This window comes from Aspergillus nidulans, chromosome VIII (assembly GCF_000011425.1).
Source record: "Aspergillus nidulans FGSC A4 chromosome VIII".
Lineage (NCBI taxonomy): Eukaryota > Fungi > Ascomycota > Eurotiomycetes > Eurotiales > Aspergillaceae > Aspergillus > Aspergillus nidulans.
In genome coordinates, this window is record NC_066264.1 from 4,496,423 (window position 1) to 4,518,200 (window position 21,778).

The 21,778-nt window shown below is 51.4% G+C and overlaps 7 protein-coding genes across 7 annotated transcripts, besides 1 other annotated feature; 5 read left to right on the forward strand and 2 right to left on the reverse strand.

The window, feature by feature from the left end:
• Positions 1-21,778: part of a sequence feature (contig 1.4 576..155056(-1)) that runs on past both edges of the window.
• Positions 444-1,998, reverse strand: ANIA_00117 (survival factor 1 family protein). Its single transcript, XM_050611061.1, has 5 exons — positions 1,973-1,998; positions 1,673-1,891; positions 1,170-1,597; positions 741-1,117; positions 444-692 (listed from the first exon to the last, which is right to left on the reverse strand). The coding sequence occupies exons 1-5, from the start codon at positions 1,990-1,992 to the stop codon at positions 594-596; spliced, it is 1,143 nt and encodes a 380-aa protein (XP_050469328.1). The 5' UTR covers positions 1,993-1,998; the 3' UTR covers positions 444-593.
• Positions 2,468-3,013, forward strand: ANIA_00116 (mitochondrial 54S ribosomal protein uL11m; the record flags this gene model as incomplete). The annotated part of the gene is made up of 2 exons (XM_652628.2): positions 2,468-2,622; positions 2,681-3,013. The coding sequence occupies exons 1-2, from the start codon at positions 2,494-2,496 to the stop codon at positions 3,011-3,013; spliced, it is 462 nt and encodes a 153-aa protein (XP_657720.1). The 5' UTR covers positions 2,468-2,493.
• Positions 4,472-8,135, forward strand: ANIA_10019 (putative protein kinase). Its single transcript, XM_050611062.1, has 4 exons — positions 4,472-4,936; positions 5,020-5,309; positions 5,380-6,748; positions 6,805-8,135. Exons 1-4 carry the CDS (start codon positions 4,885-4,887, stop codon positions 7,572-7,574), a joined length of 2,481 nt encoding a protein of 826 aa, XP_050469329.1. The 5' UTR covers positions 4,472-4,884; the 3' UTR covers positions 7,575-8,135.
• Positions 8,289-9,486, forward strand: ANIA_10018 (putative mitochondrial carrier protein (Pet8)). The gene is made up of 2 exons (XM_050611063.1): positions 8,289-8,482; positions 8,553-9,486. The coding sequence occupies exons 1-2, from the start codon at positions 8,423-8,425 to the stop codon at positions 9,432-9,434; spliced, it is 942 nt and encodes a 313-aa protein (XP_050469330.1). The 5' UTR covers positions 8,289-8,422; the 3' UTR covers positions 9,435-9,486.
• ANIA_10017 (WD repeat protein) lies at positions 10,082-13,590 on the forward strand (the record flags this gene model as incomplete). The annotated part of the gene is made up of 8 exons (XM_652627.2): positions 10,082-10,118; positions 10,250-10,328; positions 10,428-11,679; positions 11,730-11,940; positions 11,987-12,924; positions 12,971-13,059; positions 13,109-13,277; positions 13,333-13,590. The coding sequence occupies 8 exons, from the start codon at positions 10,082-10,084 to the stop codon at positions 13,588-13,590; spliced, it is 3,033 nt and encodes a 1,010-aa protein (XP_657719.2).
• On the forward strand, positions 14,196-16,138 carry ANIA_00114 (tRNA lysidine(34) synthetase; the record flags this gene model as incomplete). Its single annotated transcript, XM_652626.1, has 3 exons — positions 14,196-14,403; positions 14,481-15,002; positions 15,039-16,138. 3 exons carry the CDS (start codon positions 14,196-14,198, stop codon positions 16,136-16,138), a joined length of 1,830 nt encoding a protein of 609 aa, XP_657718.1.
• ANIA_00113 (protein bud3) lies at positions 16,446-21,162 on the reverse strand (the record flags this gene model as incomplete). The annotated part of the gene is made up of 3 exons (XM_050611064.1): positions 16,446-17,003; positions 17,053-18,878; positions 18,933-21,162. The coding sequence occupies 3 exons, from the start codon at positions 21,160-21,162 to the stop codon at positions 16,446-16,448; spliced, it is 4,614 nt and encodes a 1,537-aa protein (XP_050469331.1).

Below are 21,778 nucleotides of genomic sequence, written 5' to 3' on the forward strand. Positions count from 1 at the left end.
ACTAACGCCCCTGATGCTTTCACGAAGCTTTCTGCGGACTTCGTTAGTTTGTATACTTGTTGAAGAGAGGAGGGTTGAGAAGGGCGACCGCAATGTGGAAGGCGTACTTGTGGCGACGAGATTGTAACGTAGCGAGGCCATGGAGACCGGTGGACTGGGGTACAGAAATAAGGGAAGGCATTAAAGATGGCAACTTGTAGACGTAACAAAGGCAGAATGTGTATATAGCAACCAGTATCGATGTTGAGAAGTGACGAAGGCGTAGTCGGGGCGGAGGCAAGTGAAGGTTGAGGTGAGATATATGTAGAAAGGGTGGCTGGCACTAAGTTACGCTATAACACTTGGTTGACATTGGTGTTGAGACAGTCTAACACAATTTTAGATGTTGAAATGAGCAGGTTAGAGACAAAACAGGATTGCAATAAGGGGCCGGAATTTGACCTTCGAGAAGCGGGAATGGCATTAAACTATACACTATTCTGTATTACTCCGTAGACTCGGCTGCTTTATGGATGTAATGTAATTTCGTGGCACGTATATTGAGCAAGCACTCAACGCCGTTACAAAGGAAACATTATATGTACGTAAAGCACTTAGGAAATGAAAGTGGCCTCGGAGAACATGCTGCCCTCCTCCGTGAACTCCTCGTCGCCGACCTTGAGTTTGAGGGAGAGCTTCTGTTGAGGGGAGTACTGGCGAATTGTAAGCTTAACCCAATACCCACAATGATGGTGGCTTACCTGGAAGATGTAAGGTCGTGCCCCTGCGACACTACCGGCAATGGTCTTGATAAAGCCCGGCACTTCAGCCATGACGTCGATACGGTCTAGCTTAGGCCCGAGGGGGCCATCAACCTCCGCTGTAACGGTTTTGCCGTCTTTCGTCTTGCCTTCCCAGACCCATTTGATGGACTTTGGCTCCGGCCAGTCGCTCGTCTCATCTTGGGACGCCTCTGTGTGGGTTGCACTGTTGGTAGTTCCGGCATAAATGATCTCGCCGTCCTTGGCGATACCGCCAACGTTAACCACGGTAGACCCGTACGATGGTGGTGTTGTGAACTCCATCATGATAGCGGAAAATGACGGAGTTTGAAAGTTGATGAAGTTCCAGCGAGAAGCTGTCCCTGTTAGAAGTGTACAACATCTTATCTAACCACGTTTCTGACGTACCTGCATGGTGGGGCTTCATGCCCTGAAGAGCCTGAGAGAACATTCCTCGGCCTGTCATGTCGTGCACCTTCTCCTTTGTGGTGATGGTTCCCGTGACATTACACCGAGGCCAGAACATATGGCGCATCGAACCCCAGGGATTTTGGGGGTCGGTACCAAAGTATGTAGTACCATCTTTGCCAATAGCAAAGCCAGGCGCAGCGCGGTTGAACGTCAAGTCCACAAGACACCCTTCGTTCACGGCGGACTTAAGGGTGTAGGCATTGCCCTCCTCATTTAGAGACAGTGAAATGTTATCAGCAGCAAAGGAGGACATGCTTTCATCAAACATGTGGTTGTACAGAGGGTCCGAGAACCAGATGTGTGGGGTACCGTCGCCGGAAGTGTTGAAGATCTTGCAGTTGAACTGGGCGGTAGTATGGATGCCCCTGATAAAACCGTACAGTCAGAATTATGTGACGCCCAGATCTTAACGACAAAGGGTGTTACAAAAGCTGACTCACGCGATGTTGCTGTAGATGATCTGGACCATCACCAACGTGCCATTATCAGCCATAGCATAGTACGTCTGAGTCTCTACATTGGTGTACTGATAGGCACGCCACCGCAAGTCGTGCTTGGTGAGCTCGGTGTACGGGGCATCCTCAGTCTGTTGCTGGGAGACCGGCTGGATGGCTTCAGGGCCATATATCGGTTCCTGCGTGCCCGCAACGGCGGACAGACTATATGGGGGTAGTTAGCAAGTTGAAATAGACACTTGTAGTCGACAGACGATGATAGGGGACAGAAGGGGGAAAGCTTACGTGGATTTGAGCCAATTCATGGTGGATAGAGAGAAAGGGAGTTGTTCAGGGAAAGTGGAAATGGTCTAAGGAAGAGCAATGGAGGAGATCGAAGATCAGGGAGAAATCGATAGCGCGCGGGGCCCAAAAGAGTCTTCCAATCGACAAACAGTACGAGCTTTTGACAGGGGACTCGAGGTAATGTAATGAGTGAAAGGGAAGATCTGAGAACTACGAGGCAAGTGGATTCTCATGAAGCTACCTTTACGTGAGAACTACAATTACAGTCCACGTCGAGCACTGATCGAAGTGCTCAGCTGGAGCAGCAGCGACGGTTTGTTATGACGTCCAGCATTTTGCGCTCAGCGCCGGACGTGCCCGTCCACTGAGGGCTGACTTATCTCTCGGAAGGATAGAAATGCCGATTCCGGCCGCCCGTCCATCTCGAAAATCTTGGCCGCAGGAAGGGCAACAGATCAGTTGACATTGACGAATTGGGCCCTTCCTGACCGTTCTTGACCCTTCTCCCATTCTTATTCACAATGGCCAAGAAAGCTATCGCCAAAGACCAGATCGTCAAACTCATTGTCGGAGCCGGACAGGCCAGTCCCAGTCCGCCCGTCGGTCCAGCTCTGGGTAGTAAGGGTGTCAAAAGCATGGATTTTTGTAAGGTATGCAGCATTGAATCATCCTGCTAGGACAGCGCAAGACGGTCGCTAATTTGTATAGGAATTCAACGCGCGAACAGCGCACATCACTACCGGAGTTCCTATTCCCGCCCGCGTTACAGTCCGCCCCGATCGCTCCTTCCACTTCGACCTGCGAACGCCGACAACGACGTACTTACTGTTGCAAGCCGCCAAGGTAGAACCGCGCAAGAATCGAATCCGCGGCGCCCAGAGACCCGGCCATGAGTTCATTGGCAAGATCTCCTTGAAGCACGTTTACGAGATCGCGAAGATCAAGCAGTCAGAGACGAGACTGTCGGGGTTGAGCTTGGAGGGACTTTGCAAGAGTGTTATGGCACAGGCCAAGTCTGTTGGCATTCAGGTTGTCCCATAGGGCGTCCATGGGCGAGGCTACTTGAATCATATGGTGTCATTGCATGTACAGCAACTTTGGATATTATGATACCGGCGTTCTTGGAGATGGGTCTGTTATACTATGTACGATAGCTTTCGCATGCGGTATAGAAGCGCAATGAACTCACACCACTACACAATTCAGCCGGTCAGCCAGGCAGCCAAGGCACCCTATACACAAGGCACCTATCAAGAGCCGAACAGAGCCAAGCGTACTGGCCGCGGGAAGTCTATAATGGAGGATAGAAACGTGAAATTGGTTGGACTAGTAGCAAGGGAGATGACGGAGCGAGGGAATGCCCAGAGCAGCCAAGCGTATGATGGTGATATTCTGTGCCGCTGACTCACTGCAATGGTTACTTCGAAGATCATAGGCTGTCCCAACGGCTTGGCGCAAGAACAAGAGGAAATGATGATGATAGAATCAAGGAGACTGAAATATGCAGTGCAGGCGGTGCCAATAATTGTATGCTTGGCGGTAACCTGTTCACCGCACGCTGAGATGTCCTTAATGAGAGGCTAGGCAGGTGAGAGGCTAGGCTGGACTAGGGGATCTCTGTATTGACCCCAGCTCGTTGGACCCCACAAAGAAATATACAGAGTACGATAGCTCGCCGTAGCTCGATGACGAAGCTGGACCCGAACTGGACATTAACCGACTCGGGAGAGTCGAGATCGTCGAAATTCGAGTGATCAAATGAACTATGTTTTGATAGCTATGTTTGATATTTTTGCCGGAAGGGGAATAGAAACGACTGCCAATAAAAGGGGACAGGAAAGGCATCTATGGATGATGTACCCCGTATTCGGCATGCAAGGAGCAATGGAGTACTGGACCCCAGCTGCTTCTGGAATCCCTCACCGAACTGGAGAAGCGACCAATGCGGAATCCATGTTCAGCCACCAACCTAACTTGGTATAATAGCATTATTTCTTACTACGTAAGGCCTGCACAGTAGGCCCTGCTGAGGTTGCTGTAACATAGCGGGGCAGACGCCGTCAGATGGACACTGGACACCGGATAGTCTTGGACTAAGGCATGTGGATGACGGATAGGACGGACCATCCAACGGTCCAGTGTAGTCATCAATACTGTTTCCCGCGAGATTCCGGATCGTTGATATCTGAGTAGGTAGACGTAGCCTTCACTTGGCGAACATTCTCCTCCCGTTTCGCCAGCTCTACTCATCAGTCTACTCAATCGTCATCTTTGTCGTCTTTCTCTTCCTGAATCCTGGTCTCTAGGCTACGCTTATTTACAGTGATCGCAGTCAAATAAGCCCGTCTGCGTCAATCTAGACCGACCCGGACGGAGTCAAGCAGTAGTGGATCTCGCCGCTATTGCCGCCGCTTGTTTTTATCTCCAAGTCGGAGACGCCGCCGCCGCTCCTGCTTTCTCTCTCCTCTAGTTCCCTGTTCTGCTCTCCAGTCTCGCTCACACCCCTCCCTCTCCTCCATCTTCTACACTCAGATCCTCTCCACTCTTCCTCGCTCCCGTTCCTCGCTCTTTCGTACCGGCATCGACAAACCGAACGTTGCTGTTTTGGGTTTTCTCGCTGGCCCGCATTTCTCCCTATCCGTTTCTCTCCGGGTCTGCACCCGTGACGCCGCCTGTAAAGCTCCCGGCCCGTTGTGAGTAACAGCAGCAATCGGGCTCGACGAAAGATTTGCTCCGTCGACCACGCGAGACCCCGTCGATTCGCACTTTTGTCCTACCCAGTCTGGTCCGCCGTCCGCTCCGAAAAAGCAATTTTTACATGGCGTACACTTGGCCCACTTTCCATCTCTCATCGATTCAGTGATCATTACGTCTTTGGAGGGGCATGATTTGCGCCCGCAGTCCTCGACATCATGACGTCCAAACAGACTGACTTCGCCGATGGGAGAAACCCTGCGCAATTCGGTGGGCCATAGCATTCCCCCCCCCCCCCCTCCCCCCCCAACCGGTTTCCAGAGATCCCTTCTAACAAGACGGCTATTCTGCAGCAAACCCAGAGCCTCAGTCCGTAGACCGGATGGCTTCCGGACGACATTCTGATTCGGGCAGCAGTGACGCTAAAATTAAGCAGCAACCGGCTCAAGTCCGGTTTTCCTCTGTAACTGAGGAATATGAGCTCCCAGAGTCGTCTGCGGATGCAAACCGGGCCGCGTCCCAGAACAGTCAGAAGCAGGAAGATGAGCTTCGCTCTCTCGCCGCTTCCCTTCAGAAATCCACGCTACAAGAGTCAAGACTGTTCAACTTCTCATACGATCCAGTGTCTCTGCCAACGTCAAGAGTACGCTCTACTTCCCAGTTTCCCTGTTGCATGGGGGGTTTGTTTGCTGATTGTTTGCTTGTCTTTCTAGGTCGCTTCTCGAGAGTCAAGCGAGCGGAATGGATCGAATCTGCCTTCAACTCATACCTCTCCTCCAGCCTCGGCAATGCAATCGCCTCCTCTCACGCCAGCCGCGACTCATTCGCATGAAGCGAAAAACAACGATTCTGCACCCGGTGAGCCTGCCCAGACAACAGCGAAGCAAGCGCCTCCTCTGCCGTCCCAGCCGTCCGAGATCACCCCGTCAGCTTCGCCGCCAACAAGCGCACAGTCCAAGAATGCAGTTGCACAGAGCGCCCCCAGTTCACGCCCTCCGTCAACAGATCAACTGTCGAAACAAACTGGTGTCACCCAGACATCCTCGCATCCACTCAATGGGACACGACATCGAGCACAGTTCTTCGTTGGCCCTGAAGCAGGCTCTCGTGATGAAAGCCCACCAATGACACCCAGCGTCGCCGTCAACAGCTATACTCCTCCAGGCGCGATTACCCCAATCGGCGAACCGAATGACCCTTACGCACGCAGCAAGCGGCCCCCTCAATCGAAAAATCTTGCGCAGCTTGACCCGCGGTTCATATTTAACGGTCGTGACTTGAAGCGCAGGGGTCAACATTCTGGAACGTATGCTCGCCCATCAACGGCGCGCTCCTCCAGTGCGTCGGATCTAAAGGGAAGCGACAAGCGTGCCGGTATCTTCGGGGGGAAGAAAGATGTGCGACAGCCAGATACAGAGAGCAAGCCGCATGGCCATATGGCGGAACTCAAGCGATTCTTCAAGATGGGCCACAAGCATAAGCGCGGGGAATCACCTACGTCGAAGAAATCCAGCCGCTCATCCGGAAAGAACACGCCTTATCAAATGGCAACCGATAACGTCCCATTTGCGGATGATCATGGTCTCAACTCCAAGTATGGTAAGCTTGGGAAGGTTCTGGGCTCGGGCGCCGGTGGCTCTGTTCGGCTGCTAAAGCGTAATAGCGACGGTGTAACATTTGCCGTTAAGCAGTTCAGGGAGCGCCATTCCTGGGAAACAATGAAGGAATACTCCAAGAAGGTGACTGCTGAATTTTGCATTGGGTCCACTCTTCATCACGGAAATATAATCGAAACACTCGATATCATTCAAGAGGGAAGCCACTGGTACGAGGTTATGGAATATGCGCCGTACGACTTGTTTGCAATTGTCATGACGGGCAAGATGTCGAAAGAAGAAGTCGCCTGCTCTTTCAAGCAGATCCTAAGTGGTGTTGCTTACCTCCACGGAATGGGTTTAGCTCATCGGGACTTGAAATTGGACAACGTAGTAGTCAATGAGCATGGAATCATGAAGCTCATTGATTTTGGAAGTGCAGTGGTTTTCCGATATCCATTTGAGAACGACATAGTGCCTGCATCAGGTAAGTCAGTCCAACAATTCCAGATGCTTGTGGAAAGCAGTACTGACTTCTTTCAGGAATCGTTGGCTCGGATCCATATTTGGCACCAGAGGTTTATGACGAGAAAAAATATGATCCTCGCCCAACAGATATCTGGTCTCTGGCTATTATTTTCTGCTGCATGAGCCTACGCAGATTCCCATGGAAGCAACCCCGAGTTAGCGATAACTCTTATAGACTGTTTGTTTCAACGCCAACACCGGGCACTCCGGTACCAGACGCTGATCCAAGACGGCACCGCCCCGTCAAATCTGCGCCGGATTTACATAGTGCCGCCATTGAGGACAAGCCTCCGCAGTACGCGGCAAACATAAGCGAAGAGCCTTCGAAAATCATGGCTACGCCCCCGCGGTCCCCTGTTAAGCCCACGACAGGCAACCAAGAGGAAAACCTCCCCCCGGAGACCACACAGGAGAAGCCACCAACAAAGGACACCAACTGTGATAAGGCTAATACACAGAACAAACCCACTCGGACCACCAGCAAAGAGGCACCTCCGCTTCCGCCCGGGTCGGCGCAAGCGGCTGGTCAACGTCAGGAAGTCATAAAAGGGCCTTGGAGGCTACTTCGGCTCCTTCCCCGGGAAAGCCGCTACATCATTGGTCGCATGCTCAAAGTGAGCGTGAAAGACCGGGCAACGCTTGACGACGTGCTCACGGACGAGTGGGTCCGCAATATCAGAGCATGTCAGCAGGAGGTGACTGGAGAAGTGATCAAAGCTCCTGGCCATACGCACGTCCTTGAGCCCCCTTCCCCTAGTGTGCCGGTGGCCAGCAAGGCCAAATGATTCTGCCAGCTGATTGTGTATAATGAGCAACCTGAAAAGCTTCTATCTTTCCGTGTTTTGCGTTTCTAGATGCATGGCGTCTGTGTTTATACCGTTCTTTCATATGGATTTTTACGGCTCTGCTAACTATAGTTAGACCAGACGTGTCATCAATCCTTTCTGGAATTTGCTTTCTGTTTTCCCCCAGGTGGTGGATTTGTTTTACTTTCTTTGCGAAAGATGTCCGTGGTCAATTGTTTATACACCATCTTGCCTTGACTACCTAATTTCCAACTTGTGTTTTCAGTCTCGACTCGGCGTTGTGGGTGCCCATGCTGCAGCACTTTATTTGCCTTTCTCCGGGACTTGGTCGCTAGATTCCTTTCTCCTTTTCTTCTTCTTTTTACTTTCTTCTCTCCGTACTGTGTTATTCCCTTTTGGCTTCGTTCTTAACCTCCAAGAAAGTCCACAGAAAGTCCACCTTGTACATGAGTCTCGCGATACGGTCTTTGCCATCCTCAATGTCTGTTTCCTTTATTTACCTGTCGTTAATTCTACCCAAAGACCAGCATAGCAATAGATTATCTATATAAAACAGAAAAGTTCAATAACCCCGGAATGTCAGTTGTATCTTAGTGGTGAACAGTGCCATTCAGCTTGCGATAACCGGTATCGGCGGAGATAAGGCATGGCGGGAGGACTGCCGACAAAATGTTGGACAGCAGGTAAGCTCCGAGTTCACCAATTTTCCTCTCTCCAACTCTTCACCCACCCTCTTCCCTTACACTTCCGGTCTTGTTTTGTGTGGAATTAAAGTGCGACTTTGAGGTTATCGTGATCCGAGTCGCCTCCATATCCACTGAACACCAATGACTGAGTCACGAGAGCAAGGACCATTGGTGTCCTCGCTTTGGACCAGGTCTCTGATTGTACGCGAAAGACACCGATTACTTCAAGCCTTTGTCGCGGCTGACCTAGTTTCTCTCTTAATTTCTTTAGGCCGGCGCCGTTGCCGGTCTTACGGTTGATTGCTCCCTTTACCCCCTCGACACCATCAAGACTCGTCTCCAGAAAGCTAGGCACCACGGCCCATCCGTCTCTACTCCGAGCGTCTCACCCAGACAGACTATCCGTGGCATATACGCCGGTCTCCCATCTGTTCTCCTCGGCTCAGCCCCCTCGGCCGCATCCTTCTTCATCGTCTACGATGGCGTCAAGCGCTCCCTATCAACGAACCTCGAGTCACAGTCCCGCAGCCATACAATCCTCGCACAGTCGCTTGCGTCGTCGATGGGCGAGATTGCAGCATGCGCAATCAGAGTGCCAACGGAGGTTGTCAAACAAAGAGCACAGGCTGGCCTTTTCGGCGGCTCGAGTCTGCTTGCCCTAAAGGATATCTTAGCCCTGCGGCATCCAGACCCGACGAGAGGCGCAAGGGGTGGCTATGGACAGGTTGTACGGGAACTGTACCGAGGCGCGGGGATTACAATTGCGCGTGAGATTCCATTCGCGGTCCTGCAGTTTAGCATGTGGGAGACGATGAAGGAAACATATGCTAGACGGAGGCAGTTGGAAGGGCCGGTGCCGGCGTCCACGAGCGCAATCTTTGGAAGCATTGCCGGTGCGATCTCGGCTGGGTTGACGACGCCGCTGGATGTTATCAAAACGCGGGTTATGCTGGCGCGGCGGGGCGATGGTGCGGAGGGCAAAGCCGGGGTTCGACTTAGGGAAGTCGTGCAGGGAATCTCTGCGGAAGGCTTTGGCGCGTTCTTCAGGGGTATCCAGCCCCGCGTTGCGTGGATCGGTATTGGAGGTGCAGTGTTCTTGGGGAGTTACCAGTTCGCCTGGAATACTATGGAGCGGAGGTCGAAGGAGGAGTAAAACGTTGAAACGCGATGTATAATAGTTATGTATATATACTGTTAGAGGATAGATACTATAGAGGATAGTACTTATAGATGGGCTATTTCTCAGTCCCATGCACCCAGCCTCGTTACTCGGGCTTGCTACAGACGCCCTTAGCATTTGAGATGCGGGGTTAGACTGACTTCAGAACGTCGCTCTTTACTGTATCTGAGGCTGCTGGCGGGTATGTTTCCGTTTCGCCTCGATGGCAGACCAAACTATCGTATCAATATCAATAGATAGGTTCTGCGCAGATAGCTTATACAAGCATAGCATGTTTAGGGTGCTGGGACCTGAAAGGATGTGGTGGCTTAGCACCGGCTTAACAAATCCATTCACTAGCTAACAACAGGCACAAGTAAAACAACTTCATCTCAAATCCCCGCTTCTCCTCATCCTCTTCTTCTCTTAGGCGTCATCTTTGTTTGGTGCACTTAAACTTTGTCTATCCTGTGTTTGTTGCATGCTTTTATGCTTTTTGTAACTACAGGGAATGCTTGTCTCCACTGCCGCCTGTCTTATCAACTGTTGGTGAGCGATCGGCCTGTCACAACCTCCGCATCACCCGGTTCCTCCGCACTTTACTGCTTCACCCGCACTCTGTCGCTGTTGTCGCCTGCTGCATGGCACGCAAATTAAGCCACCAAAGGGTCACTTATGGTAAGTCAACTGCGTGATCATAACACTCCTTTGTTTCTACCTCCTTCTTTCCGCCCTCGCCAGACCCCGTCCATATCTCACATTCGCGATGTCTGCACTTGATGCTAACACAAGCATCGGCATTTATCCAGTGCTCCCTCCCTCTGATGCACCCGGTGGTCATCGGCTGGGCGTCAATGGCTTAGCGATCGACTCAGCGAGTTCCATTCTGTAAGCGTTCCAATCCGTTCCAACACTGCTTACCGAGATAAACGCTGCTGTCGCAGTCCTCGCAGTAACTCCGTTTCTAATCGCTTTCTTTGAAAACAGTTACTCGGCTGGTCGCGATGGAGTGATATGCTCATGGGACCTTGACCTTCCCTCTCTTACCTCGTCTTCGTCCTCAGCCCGGCAACCTGGTCCTACAAAGTTTCGAAACCAGGTCCAGGCGCATACGCATTGGGTCAACGATATTGTCTTAACACAAAACAACTCTGCCCTCGTTACGGCTTCGTCTGACACTACGGTCAGGTTATGGCGGCCTCACTCCGAGTCCACTGATGTCCCGGAGCCGATTGGTAAACACACTGACTACGTTAAGGCTCTTGCGAGCCCGGGTTCCCATTCGACCTGGGTTGCATCAGGTGGCTTGGATCACAAGGTCAATCTGTGGGACCTCAATGGAAATGGGCAAATCCTCAGTATAGGCGCGTCGGGCGCGGAGCGGAGTGCCAAGGGCTCTGTTTACGCTTTGGGCGCTGTATCCTCCGTCATTGCCAGCGGAGGGCCGGAGAAATTGGTGAGGGTGTGGGATCCAAAGTCCGGAAAATTAATCACCAAGTTTGTCGGACATACGGATAATATCCGGGACATTCTCATTAACAGTGATGGCGATACAATCATGACGGCTTCGTCCGACCAAACCGTCAAGATCTGGTCTCTGACGGCGGGTAGATGCATGCACACGTTGACCATGCATAACGACAGTGTCTGGTCGCTGTACTCTAACCATCCGAATTTATCTGTCTTTTATTCCAGTGACCGGTCCGGCTTGGTTGCCAAGACCGATACAAGAAATGTTTCTGATATTGAACAGGGTATCTGCGTGGCTGCATTGCAAGAGCACGAGGGAGTAGTCAAAGTCGTGGCAGCTGGAGACTATATCTGGACTGCAACACCGAAATCCAGTATCAATCGCTGGAGCGATGTCGATACGGCTGCTGAGATCGATGCTCCCAGAGCCCGTGGTGGTCCAGACTCTGACGCTGCACAGTCAGATGACAAGTCGCCGCCAAAGGAAAAGCCAACTAAGGTACCATTTGAATCGCTTTTACTTCTCTCAAACACATCTACGCTACCTAGTTCACGGATACCTCAAGGCGATTCCGCCTCGAATGGGCAGTCATCCTCACCACGGCAGGATATCGATGATGAGCTGGGCCTCACGCTTCCCGCTTATTCTCTGCCTGAGGAGACAGTGGAAGGTCAGCATGGACTGATCAAGTACTGTCTCTTGAATGACCGGAAACGTACACTAACCCAAGATTCCGCGGGCGAAGTTGTTTTGTGGGACCTGCTTAGGGTAAATTTCCTCTATTTCTATTGAAAACGAACCTCACTAAAAAAGTCTAGTGTGTACCTATCAAGTCATTCGGCAAGCGTCATATGGACGATGTGGAATTAGAGGTCAACACTAATGAGAGCGTTGCGCACTGGTGCACGATCGATATTCGGACGGGGAGGTTGTCTGTAATACTCGAACCAGGCCGGTGCTTCGACGCGGAGATTTACGCAGATGAGGCTGATCTAGCGGACTATTCACAAATCCGCGAAGACCAAAGATGTATGTTTGCCTGTTTATAATTAAGATTTCTGACTAACTGGAATAGTGAACCTGGGGAAATGGGTCCTCCGATGGCTCTTCGCTCCATTGGTGGATGAACTTGTCAAGCGTGATGCTGAGTACCGTGCCGAAGCGAAAGCCCGAGCAGAGGAGATGGTCAAATCTCATAGCGTGTCCGCGCCAGTGGATATTCCTGGGAAGTTGACCGTGCCAATACCATCAGACCCGTCTGCCGTTCCGGGACGTGATTCGATTGCCAGTCCTACAACTCCCTTTAGCATAGGCTTAGCAACAACCCCTGGTTCATTGACCTCGTCGGTGCTCAACCATGGACATAGCTACAACAACCTGGGAATGTCTCCTGGGGAATCTTACGATCATTTGACGTCGCATCATAGTGTCGATATGGCTCGGAGCTCAATGTCGGATAGGTCAAGTGACTACTTTTCGTCCCCGAAATCGCATGCAGCGATCGATAGTGACAAGCCGTTGCCTACACCGGGCGAGCAGACGCCAACTCCCGCTGCAGCCAGTGAGCCTGATAAAGAGGAGCGTAAAAAGGGCGGCTCACTCTTTGGCAAGAAGTTCCGAATGGACTTTCCCAAGAAGCTAGGACGCACTTCGTCTGAAGTCAAGCCCCAGATCCAGGAGGAGAAGGCGGAGGAACCAGAAAAGACGTCGGTGAAAGAAGAGAAAGTTTTCGAGAACAATCTCAGCGGCTTGATTGATCGGACGCGTCATGAGTATGAGGAATACCTCACCGCTAATCCGGGCCAGGAGTTAGTATCTGCATTTACACCTAGCGACGAGAGCGAAGCACCAGCGCTGGATATACCGGCCCGCACGGTGGTTTTTATTCAGGAAGAGTCAGGAGACTCCGTCGTGGCTTCGGATATCTACAGGGGTACTCTGGAGAATATCAGTCAGGATCGAGAGAAGCTTGAGAAGACGGTGCCGTTATGGCTAGGCGATCTGCTGCTGAAGGTAGGCTGTCTCGGATATTTCGAGTCGTTCATCTCTAACCTATCAGAACCAAATGCCTATCAAGGAGCCTGTCAAAATCGCATTTACGCTAAGGCCCTACGATGACCTATTGCCCCCTGTCGTCAAACCAGAGACGTAAGTGCGAATTGAAATAAGCCGCAGAATGCTCGTTGACAATCTGCAGACCAAGCCTCAATGGCACATCCAACAACTCCCGTCTGAATGCGAACCGGATGCTTCGAGCCAAGAAGATCCTGGCGTACGTATCAGAACGCATTGAAGAGCCAACCAACGACCCGCTGCAGGACGCACTCAAACCGGAGGAGTACCTTGAGCTGTACTGCCAGAACAAGGTGGGCTTCATACACTATATATAGCGTTAAAGAAAGATTTGCTAACAAGGAAAAGCTCATACCCCCAAATATGACCCTCGCCACCATCAGGGTCACTCACTGGCGAAACGCCACTGACATGGTCCTTCACTACAAGGCCAACGGTAAGAAGGCGATCCGGCTGATAGGATCTGCGAATGACGCCAACGGTCAGGGTGAAGCCCAATCCAACCAGCAATCTCAGTCGGAATCATGTGCGGTCCCTAATGGTGAGGAAGCGAGTGCTTCACATGGCAGCACAGCTTCAGGTTCGGTGTCTACAAACATTAATTGAGTGAGGCTTTCCCTTATACTCTAATGGGTTGGCTTGTTAGAGTATTTCGTTCTTTTCCTTCAGCTTCTTTGACCCGCGTGGGTGGTAATGATCCCTGTACGGCGGCACTGCGATACCTCTGTTTTACCTTCTTAGCGATGTTTCTCTCTGTGTCGATATTGTCCGATCTGTATATATTAGTTAATTAAAACAATGTTCGACCTTACTTGTTGAGCGTCCAAAAATGGTGCAGCGACGACTTTAGAGCAGTTGTATATTTGTAGCATCACGTGTACCCACCAATGTCGTATCCTTACGGTAAAGCGGCAAGACTTTCAATCAACTCCATTTTATACCAATTTCATTTCAACTGCGCCATCGATACAATATATGGACCATACATGGCCCAATCCTGTCTCCGACGGTCCAAGAATGCCATAACCGTCTCGCAGTTCACCGATACCCTGCAACGAACATGGCTTGAATCGCGTCGTTACCGGCAGGGGAGGATACCTGCCCTGCCAAGTAGATTGGGTTAGTAAAAAGCCGTTCTATTCGAACATATCCAAACCAAAGTCTCATCAGGATAATGCACAGGTCTAGCTATAAGTGGAGGCGCCGACTCCATGGCCTTGGCATACCTCTGTAGGCAATGGGAGGTTCGGAGGCAAAAGCAGAAATGGCAACAGCAACAACACCACATTCCCGGGTTAACGAACAGTAATACTAGTAGCAAAGACGAGCCAAGCGTAATCGCTTTCGTTGTCGATCATAAAGCCCGGCCTGAAAGTACAGATGAAGCAAACACGGTTGCTACCTGGCTTCGAGAACTAGGTACGCTGGCTAATCCTATCTTGTTTCATTCTCCCTCCCAACTATACTCCTAGAGTTTTTTCGCTAAAGGACTTAAGGAATAACAACGGAGATCCTCCCCCTGGACTGGACAGGTATCGATCACTCCGCCTTCGAAACCCAAGCCCGGCGTCTACGGTTTCAAGCATTGGGGAAAGCATGTCGAGACCGCGGCATTGATGCGCTCCTCTTGGGCCACCACCAAGACGACAACGTGGAAACGACACTCTGGCGGCTTTCAGCTGGCGCTAGAGGCGCGGGTCTAACCGGAATTTCGCCAGTTGCGAGGATCCCGGAGTGTCATGGGCTTTATGGAGTGGCGGCAAGTGGGAGTGCCGTTTTTGCTAGGGACTATTGGCAAGACCAGAAGCACGAGATCGAACAGACAAGAAGGGGAGAATTGCCAGTATCTACAGGCGGAATTATAATCCACCGTCCTCTCCTCTCCTTCCCAAAATCAAGACTCCTGACAACATGCCATGAAAATGGGATCCCATATGTTACGGATCCAACAAACTTTGACCCAACCCTTACGCCGCGTAATGCGATCCGTTCGTTGCTGGCAAGCAATTCTCTTCCCCGTGCGTTGAGAAATGAATCTATTCTCTCGTTGATAGGAAAGTGTCAGGGTTTGGTTCGGGACTCGCATGATCTCTCCGACAAGATTCTTGCTTCAAGAACTACATTGCTTGGGCTTCAACTCAAGTCGGGGTCTCTTACTGTTCGATTCAAACCTGGACCATGTACCTGGTCTTCTCATGACGAAGAGGAAGGTATATCCCCATCGCGCCTCCAGGAACTGCAATCTCTTACACTCCGACGGATAACGGATCTCGTCTCCCCATACGAAGATAACCACTTCCCGCTGAGAAGTTATGTGGATTTCACGGGTCGAGTTTTTCATCCTAAGCTTGATCCTCCTACATCATCAGTCAACATAGACTCAGGTCCAAACCCAGAATTACAAGAGCGGGCAAGTCAAGCAGAAGGGTTGAAGGCTTTTACGGTAGGCGGGGTCTTCTTCCAACCCTTAGCGTCCAGCCCCCCCAACCAGGGTCAGGACAGTGACAACAATCACAACACCTGGCTCCTGACTCGGCAACCATACATGCGCCGTCGCGAGCCAGTCCTCCGTTTCAACGTCAACCGGCCTCCTGCGCAATCAAAACCAACGGATTGTAGTCTGGAACAACATGTTGAGTCCATATTTAAGGCCGAATGCGATATTCCTTGGACGCTGTGGGACAATCGCTTCTGGATCCGCGCCTCAATGAAACCTATCTCGAAATCGGAACCCATCTCCCAGAAAGAGAGAGATGGAGAGAAACCGAGTCAGCTCGTCATCCGCCCACTCCGGCAATCAGATCTTACGCCTCTTAAACGACTATATAACAAGACCAAGACGAAGAACTCTCAAGCCCAAACCAGGAAGTGGTCTGATAAGCCTATCCACGAATTCGATGAAAAAGGCGGAGAGCGGTTATCATTCGACGCGGCATTTTTCTTCTCAGTTATCGACAGAGAAGCACCCGGTCCATCTCGGTTTACTGTTCCTGTCCTCACTTTGGAGGAGGAAGGGGCTGTCGACGTGCCCCTGGCGCTGCCTACAATGGACCTAACTTTCCCCGTGATGGATTCTGCGCCCTGCGTTTTGAAGTGGGAATGGAGATATAAGATGATTGACCTTGAGACTTTGAAACTCATGGGTCCGGCATAAACTATTCACGCTAATCTACAATTGACAATATTGAGCTACGTAAATAATGAAAGAAATAACCAGACAGGCAGTGTAGAATCACCGATTAGAAGGACCAACCTCGGACCATTTGCATATATCAAAATGACATCCTTCGAAGAGAGATCTTGATTGCCCGTCTCCTAAGCGTATCCAAATCCAGACGCCATGATGACCCATTTTCCAGAGAGAAAATACAAGGAGCAACGCTCACTCGCCATATGCTAATATCGAATACGAAGAGATTCCCGACGCAGAAGTAGTCGACCAAAATCAGCCATAACATGGCTCAGTCAGTGCTTGCCCGGAGCAAAGCCACCGCAGCTTGTTGGGCTCGAAGCCCGCCGACTTCACGCTTGAGTCTGAAGTTTTCTTTCTTCAACCTCCCAATCTCGTCCATAGCGGAAGACAGCTGATTTTTCAGTGCATCTTCCCCGTCACCGGTTCGGACTTCTCTCGCAAGTTTGCTGAGCTCCAAATTGAAACGGTCATACAGGGCTTCATTCTCGGCGCTAGCTTGGCGATACAACTCATCGAGTTTCTTGGCCCGCTTCTCGCTAACAACTAAAGAAGACTCTAGGTCCTTTTCCAGCGCAGAGGTTCGGTTGTTGAGCTCCTCCGACAATGCTTCGAATGCCAACTCAAGATTTCGCATGCGGGTCATTACGGCCGCAGTGGTGACACCATCGTCCTCGAGAGGGCCATGGATTGCAGCCGTGTCTGTCTGTAAACGCATTGGTGACGGTCTCAATTCTCGAAGCTCCTGACCTATTAGCTCGAGCTCGTCCCTCAAGCCGGATTGCTCGACATATTGCGTCTTCTTTTCTGTTTGAAGGCGATCGCGGAGCTTCATACCCACATTAGTCGCATAAAAAAAGCGGATCAGGAAGACTTACCTTCTGGGGGCTTTGCAACCGCAATCTCTGTGACTTAGTCAGGGAAGACGACAGTGGGCGCTTTGTCTCCGACCCATTAATTTGCGCCACCCGCTCCTTCAGTGCAGGTGTTCTAGTCATCCCAGGCCTGCGTTTTGGCTCTGAACTGGGGGAGACGGATTCTTCGATCTTGTTCATGGCAGATCTCTCGGATGGGGTATATTTAGGGTCGACATTCTCTTTCCGACTTGGAGTGACTGGGCGGACAGGTGACCGCCGATTCGGCGAGCCCAGTCTTGGAGGTGGACTACCTTTCAGGGGTGATGTACTACGGACGGTCGATCCCGAGCCATGGCTAGTATTGGGTCGAGCAGACTTTGACGGAGTAACAAGCTCACCCTGGACGTTGGTGGAAGAAGAACCAGGAGTTGTGGGACGCGGTGCCTGACTTGGCGACACGTTCGAGACATCTGTGGATGCCGTTCCTGGCCGCAAGTCGGACAGTGAGCTCCTCCGCTTTCGTCGAACTCTTACTACGCCACTTCCCGATACCCCTTTCATAGTTGACTGAGGGTCTTCTTGCGCGCTTCCCGGCCGCCGGAGCATTTCTTGCGACGTAGAAGCACCAGAACGATCGCGAGAACCAGGGCGCAGAAGAGAGCTCAAACTTGTGTCGACATCTATTGATTTTGAGCGTACTAGCATCGAGCCCCTTTGTGTCCCTGCTTCAGATTCGTTGGGCCCTTTGTTCTTGCTGAGAGTCCGCAGAATCGAAGCAACCTTGCTCTCGCCGGAGTTTTCTCGATGCATACCAAAGCCGAAGCGCTTACGGAAAGATGATGCATTAGAACCGACAGAGCCCGGCGTTTGCGAGGTCGTTCTGGTGAGCTCGCTGGTCAGTATACCTTCCAGTGTCGAGCCGCCTGAGATGAACTCATCGAAAAGATGGTCAAAGTCATCCACTAATCTGTCCAGCAAAGAAATGTGTTGCATTGGATCGCCTTCAACCGTCAAGACCTCTGCAAACGCAGCTGTCAAAGCGCCACGATCACCGTCACTACCAGACGCATCCAGAAGGTCGGCGAGCAGGCGAATAAGCGAAGCGAGAGCACGGCGGTTCTGAGGACTCATATCCGCAAGGAATTTCCGAAAGCATTCCTCGAATTCACGGGGATACATGGTATCAAATTGACTCTGGAGTAATTGTAGGCCCGAAGGGTCAAGTACTGGTCCCATGTGTTCCTTCCACGCATTTTTCATGAACGTCTCAAAGGCCACAAAAAGCGTGTCAACCGCTACTTCTGCCGCCGCCTGAAGCTTGGCAGGGTCTTCCAAAAGCACATTGTATAACTCATTGACCGATGAACGATCCACATTGTCCCTTGTCCGAAGAGTGCGGCCCACAATATTCCCACTGCGGCAGTGCAGCGCAAGGACGTAGGCAGCAAATGTTTGCTCTAACACAGCGAAAGGACTATTCGACACTTTTGACGGGATCGTCCCGACCGCGGACGCCTTGACCGGGGTCTCTTCCTTGCCGGGAAACGATGACGGTAGTGTGTTGGACCGTGCATGTCCGGCGCGAGGAGGGGGCATCTTGGGAAATTCACCCAGTAACGTTGCTGAACCAGGTGCCTTGGAACTTGACGTGCTACTCTCCCTTGAATGACCACCCAGTAGGTTTGCAATCAGCTTTGTCGGTGAAGGAGGGCGGAAACCACGGGTAGTCTTGAATTGCGCTACAAGATGGCCAGCGAGGTATTTGATGATAGCAAAATTGGAGTGAACCAATGATTCTGCCATGTGCCTATTTCTTGTATCGTGTAAAGGTTGGAGGACATTTAACACTTTATCAGTCAGAAATCGCAAGTCCTGCTGAATCCATAGGGGTCTTTACTTACGGCGTTTTGAGAGCACCGGAACGAAGCTATCCACCGTCACGATATCCGAGGAAGAGGTACCTACTATCGAGTCGACGTTCACTCGATATTGGCCCTCGGCTACCAGAGACACCGAGATGACTACTTCGAGATCTGAGTCGCTTAGCGCTTTGCTGCACAGCGCTCTTGGTGTGTCAAAGACGACCCTGATCTTTGACGCGGCGGGACGGCTCATCTCTACGCCTTGTTCGTCCTCGAACACGCAGGCTAGAATCCCGAGATTGCCAACAGTACCACTTGGGCTTCGGAGCGACCATTTGCCACTCTCTCTTTCGGTTTCGGAGAATCTTCCCTCTATCTTTGCCTTGATAATCTCTTCGACGATGCGGCCTGCACGACCACCGTACATGGCGACTGGTTCCAGCGCCAGTAGGTCCACAGTGGTATTCTGAGTAGGCTTCGATGTCACTGAAGCAGGGGCAAGGAAAAGAATCCGGCCGCATGTTGATTGCATACAACGTACCGTATGAAGGTCATATACTTGCACCACTCGAATCTCTGCGGAAGACGCAAGTGGACCAGCAACGCCTGGGGCTGTAGATGACGCGTTATCGAGTTCGGCCATTAACCCACGAGCGGTCATTCTACATTCCGGATTTTTCGAGAGAAGCACGAGGCAATTTTTATATAGGAGCATGATCCCCGAGTCGGCTTCAACATCAGCAAAGTCCAGATGGTACGGTGATGACAGTTCGTTGAAGTCCACAGCAGTTATTAGACGCCCGGTGGGTAGAATTGTGGAAGGCCATCCATCCACTAACTCTGTCAGTCGTCTGAAGCCTTGATCGTGATTTGTAGAAGATGGATCATCTAGTGAGCAGATGTCCTTGATGATATCTCGTGCTTTCAGTAACGGCCGAACGGCGGGGTGAACCAACGGAAGACTACTTGTCATGGAGTCAATGAGCAGACTGTACCGCGGAAGACGTTGGACAGGCTCCATGAGTAATGAGCGCAGTTTCTGTTCCCCGGTTTCATACACGCGTTTGGAGAAACTAGAATTCTTGTCCCTCATGAACAGGTTCAACGTCTGAGTGAAGGCGTTATGAGCACGCATATAGTCTCCGTAGGGCTGTGAGAACTTGGGAAACCACTCAAGAAGCGCATTGGCAAAAGCAACAGCGCCGATTGCGTCTCGTTCTTCGTCCACTGTTCGTTGCGAGACCGAAGACGACATCTCAGTATCTTCAGTGATATCGGCAATTGCATCCCTTTCCGTTTCCTCCAGGACACTGCGAATGACTTCCAAAAAACCCATGTTGACATCATAAATCTCGTTAAGGCACGGAGGGAACAGAGTAGCCAAATCAGACTCGTTGGGACTGGTACTTGAGGGCCCCTTTCCCTGTGCTCTTGCGCGGAATTCCTCTGCCACCTCGCACACAAGAGAATAAAGCTTGCTCACGTATCTTTCCTCCGTATCCACAACTTCACACATTGTCAAGCGTAGAGACTGCTTCTGACTCTGAGAGAAAAACTTAGATCGACTGACATTGGTTGGTTGCGACGGGGCTCGCTTCAGCCTGGATGTTGGCAAAAACATCGGCGCTCCCAGCGCTCGTATGAGAGGTGAATATGTTCCATAACGAGCGTCTACAGACTCTTCGGCATCTGCATGCTCGTCCGGGTCCTGGGTGTCATGATCTGGCGGTTCGGGAGGCTGGATAGTCCCCGCGGGAAGCACCACATCAACATCGACCCACGGAACTTTACGTTCCTGAAACGCGCCCCGGATATCACGCACTACCTCCGTAGTATTCTCCACCTTGACCATGCGATTCGCTAAATCAGCTGCGTGCATTTCATCGAACATCTTGGGGATCTGTCCTTCGGGTTTCCTCGCACGAGCGAGAGCCTGCAAGCACTCCTTTGCTGGATCCGACAACTCAGCGAAGTACTTCAGCATACTGACAGCAAGACCACGACAGACTTCATCGCCCTGTTTATCTCGGGGTAAATAGTTGACGGCCGCATACAGTGGTGCTGCGGGGGAGATCGTGATGCGCGGGTAGCTTTGAAAGCCGGCGGGCGTCAGTATATGCGCCTGGATGCGCGAGCTGCTCACGGTTGCATTTGCGGTAGAGACGGGCCCGTAGAACACGAATACGGACGATAACGAAGGGTCTGAGACATGGTACAGGCTGAGTTGTTCGAGAGGCAGGTCCGAGGGGGCACACGAAGTGGTAGCCATGGCGGGCAAGGAAGGTAGACGGCGCGCGCGACACGTCGAGACCGAGCGGGAAAGAGCGATGGATCGAGTATTAAATTGAGTATTTATAAAAGAGCTGGCTCAGGAAAAGCGAGGGAAGGAACTGAATCGTTGAGCTGGAAGCTCGACTGCTGGAAGGGCCAAGGTACCACCTGGAAGGCAGCCCGAAGGTCAGCTGTGAGGAGAGAGCGACGAAGACGAGACACATCCAAGGTTCGAAAACTAGAAAACTAGAAACATAGGAAATCGATGAGTGACATGATAGAGAAGGGTGGTGTAAATATTATAGCCGATAGGCCTGACGAGAAGGAAAGAGTCAACGAGTGAGCGAACGGTCAATGCGACGGAAGCCGAAAGAGAGCCCCTCCATCGAGGCCGACGAGGGTGGCAATTAGAATGAGGAGAATGAGGAGAAGAAACGAAGGAGTGTAGAAAAACAGTCACTAGCACACCCTCTTCTCTGAAACAGAAACAGAGCAAGATCCTAAAAAGACCCTGAGACCACCAGAGCAGAAGAAGGCAAGGCGTAGTAGGTTCTTGGGAGCTGGTGATTTGTTGTTGTGGTCGAGATGCAGCTCCAGATGACTTGCGCCCACCC

Bases quoted from the DNA above. Each gene is read 5' to 3' on its own strand.
- ANIA_00117 (XM_050611061.1), bottom strand. From the start codon at position 1,992: ATGAATTGGCTCAAATCCAC. The intron at 1,598-1,672 runs GTGAGTCAGCTT...CGGTTTTATCAG, and splicing joins ATCATCTACAGCAACATCGC to GGGCATCCATACTACCGCCC. The intron at 693-740 runs GTAAGCCACCAT...ACAATTCGCCAG, and splicing joins CACGACCTTACATCTTCCAG to TACTCCCCTCAACAGAAGCT.
- ANIA_10019 (XM_050611062.1), top strand. From the start codon at position 4,885: ATGACGTCCAAACAGACTGACTTCGCCGATGGGAGAAACCCTGCGCAA. The intron at 5,310-5,379 runs GTACGCTCTACT...TTGTCTTTCTAG, and splicing joins TGTCTCTGCCAACGTCAAGA to GTCGCTTCTCGAGAGTCAAG. The intron at 6,749-6,804 runs GTAAGTCAGTCC...GACTTCTTTCAG, and splicing joins CGACATAGTGCCTGCATCAG to GAATCGTTGGCTCGGATCCA.
- ANIA_10018 (XM_050611063.1), top strand. From the start codon at position 8,423: ATGACTGAGTCACGAGAGCAAGGACCATTGGTGTCCTCGCTTTGGACC. The intron at 8,483-8,552 runs GTACGCGAAAGA...TAATTTCTTTAG, and splicing joins TTTGGACCAGGTCTCTGATT to GCCGGCGCCGTTGCCGGTCT.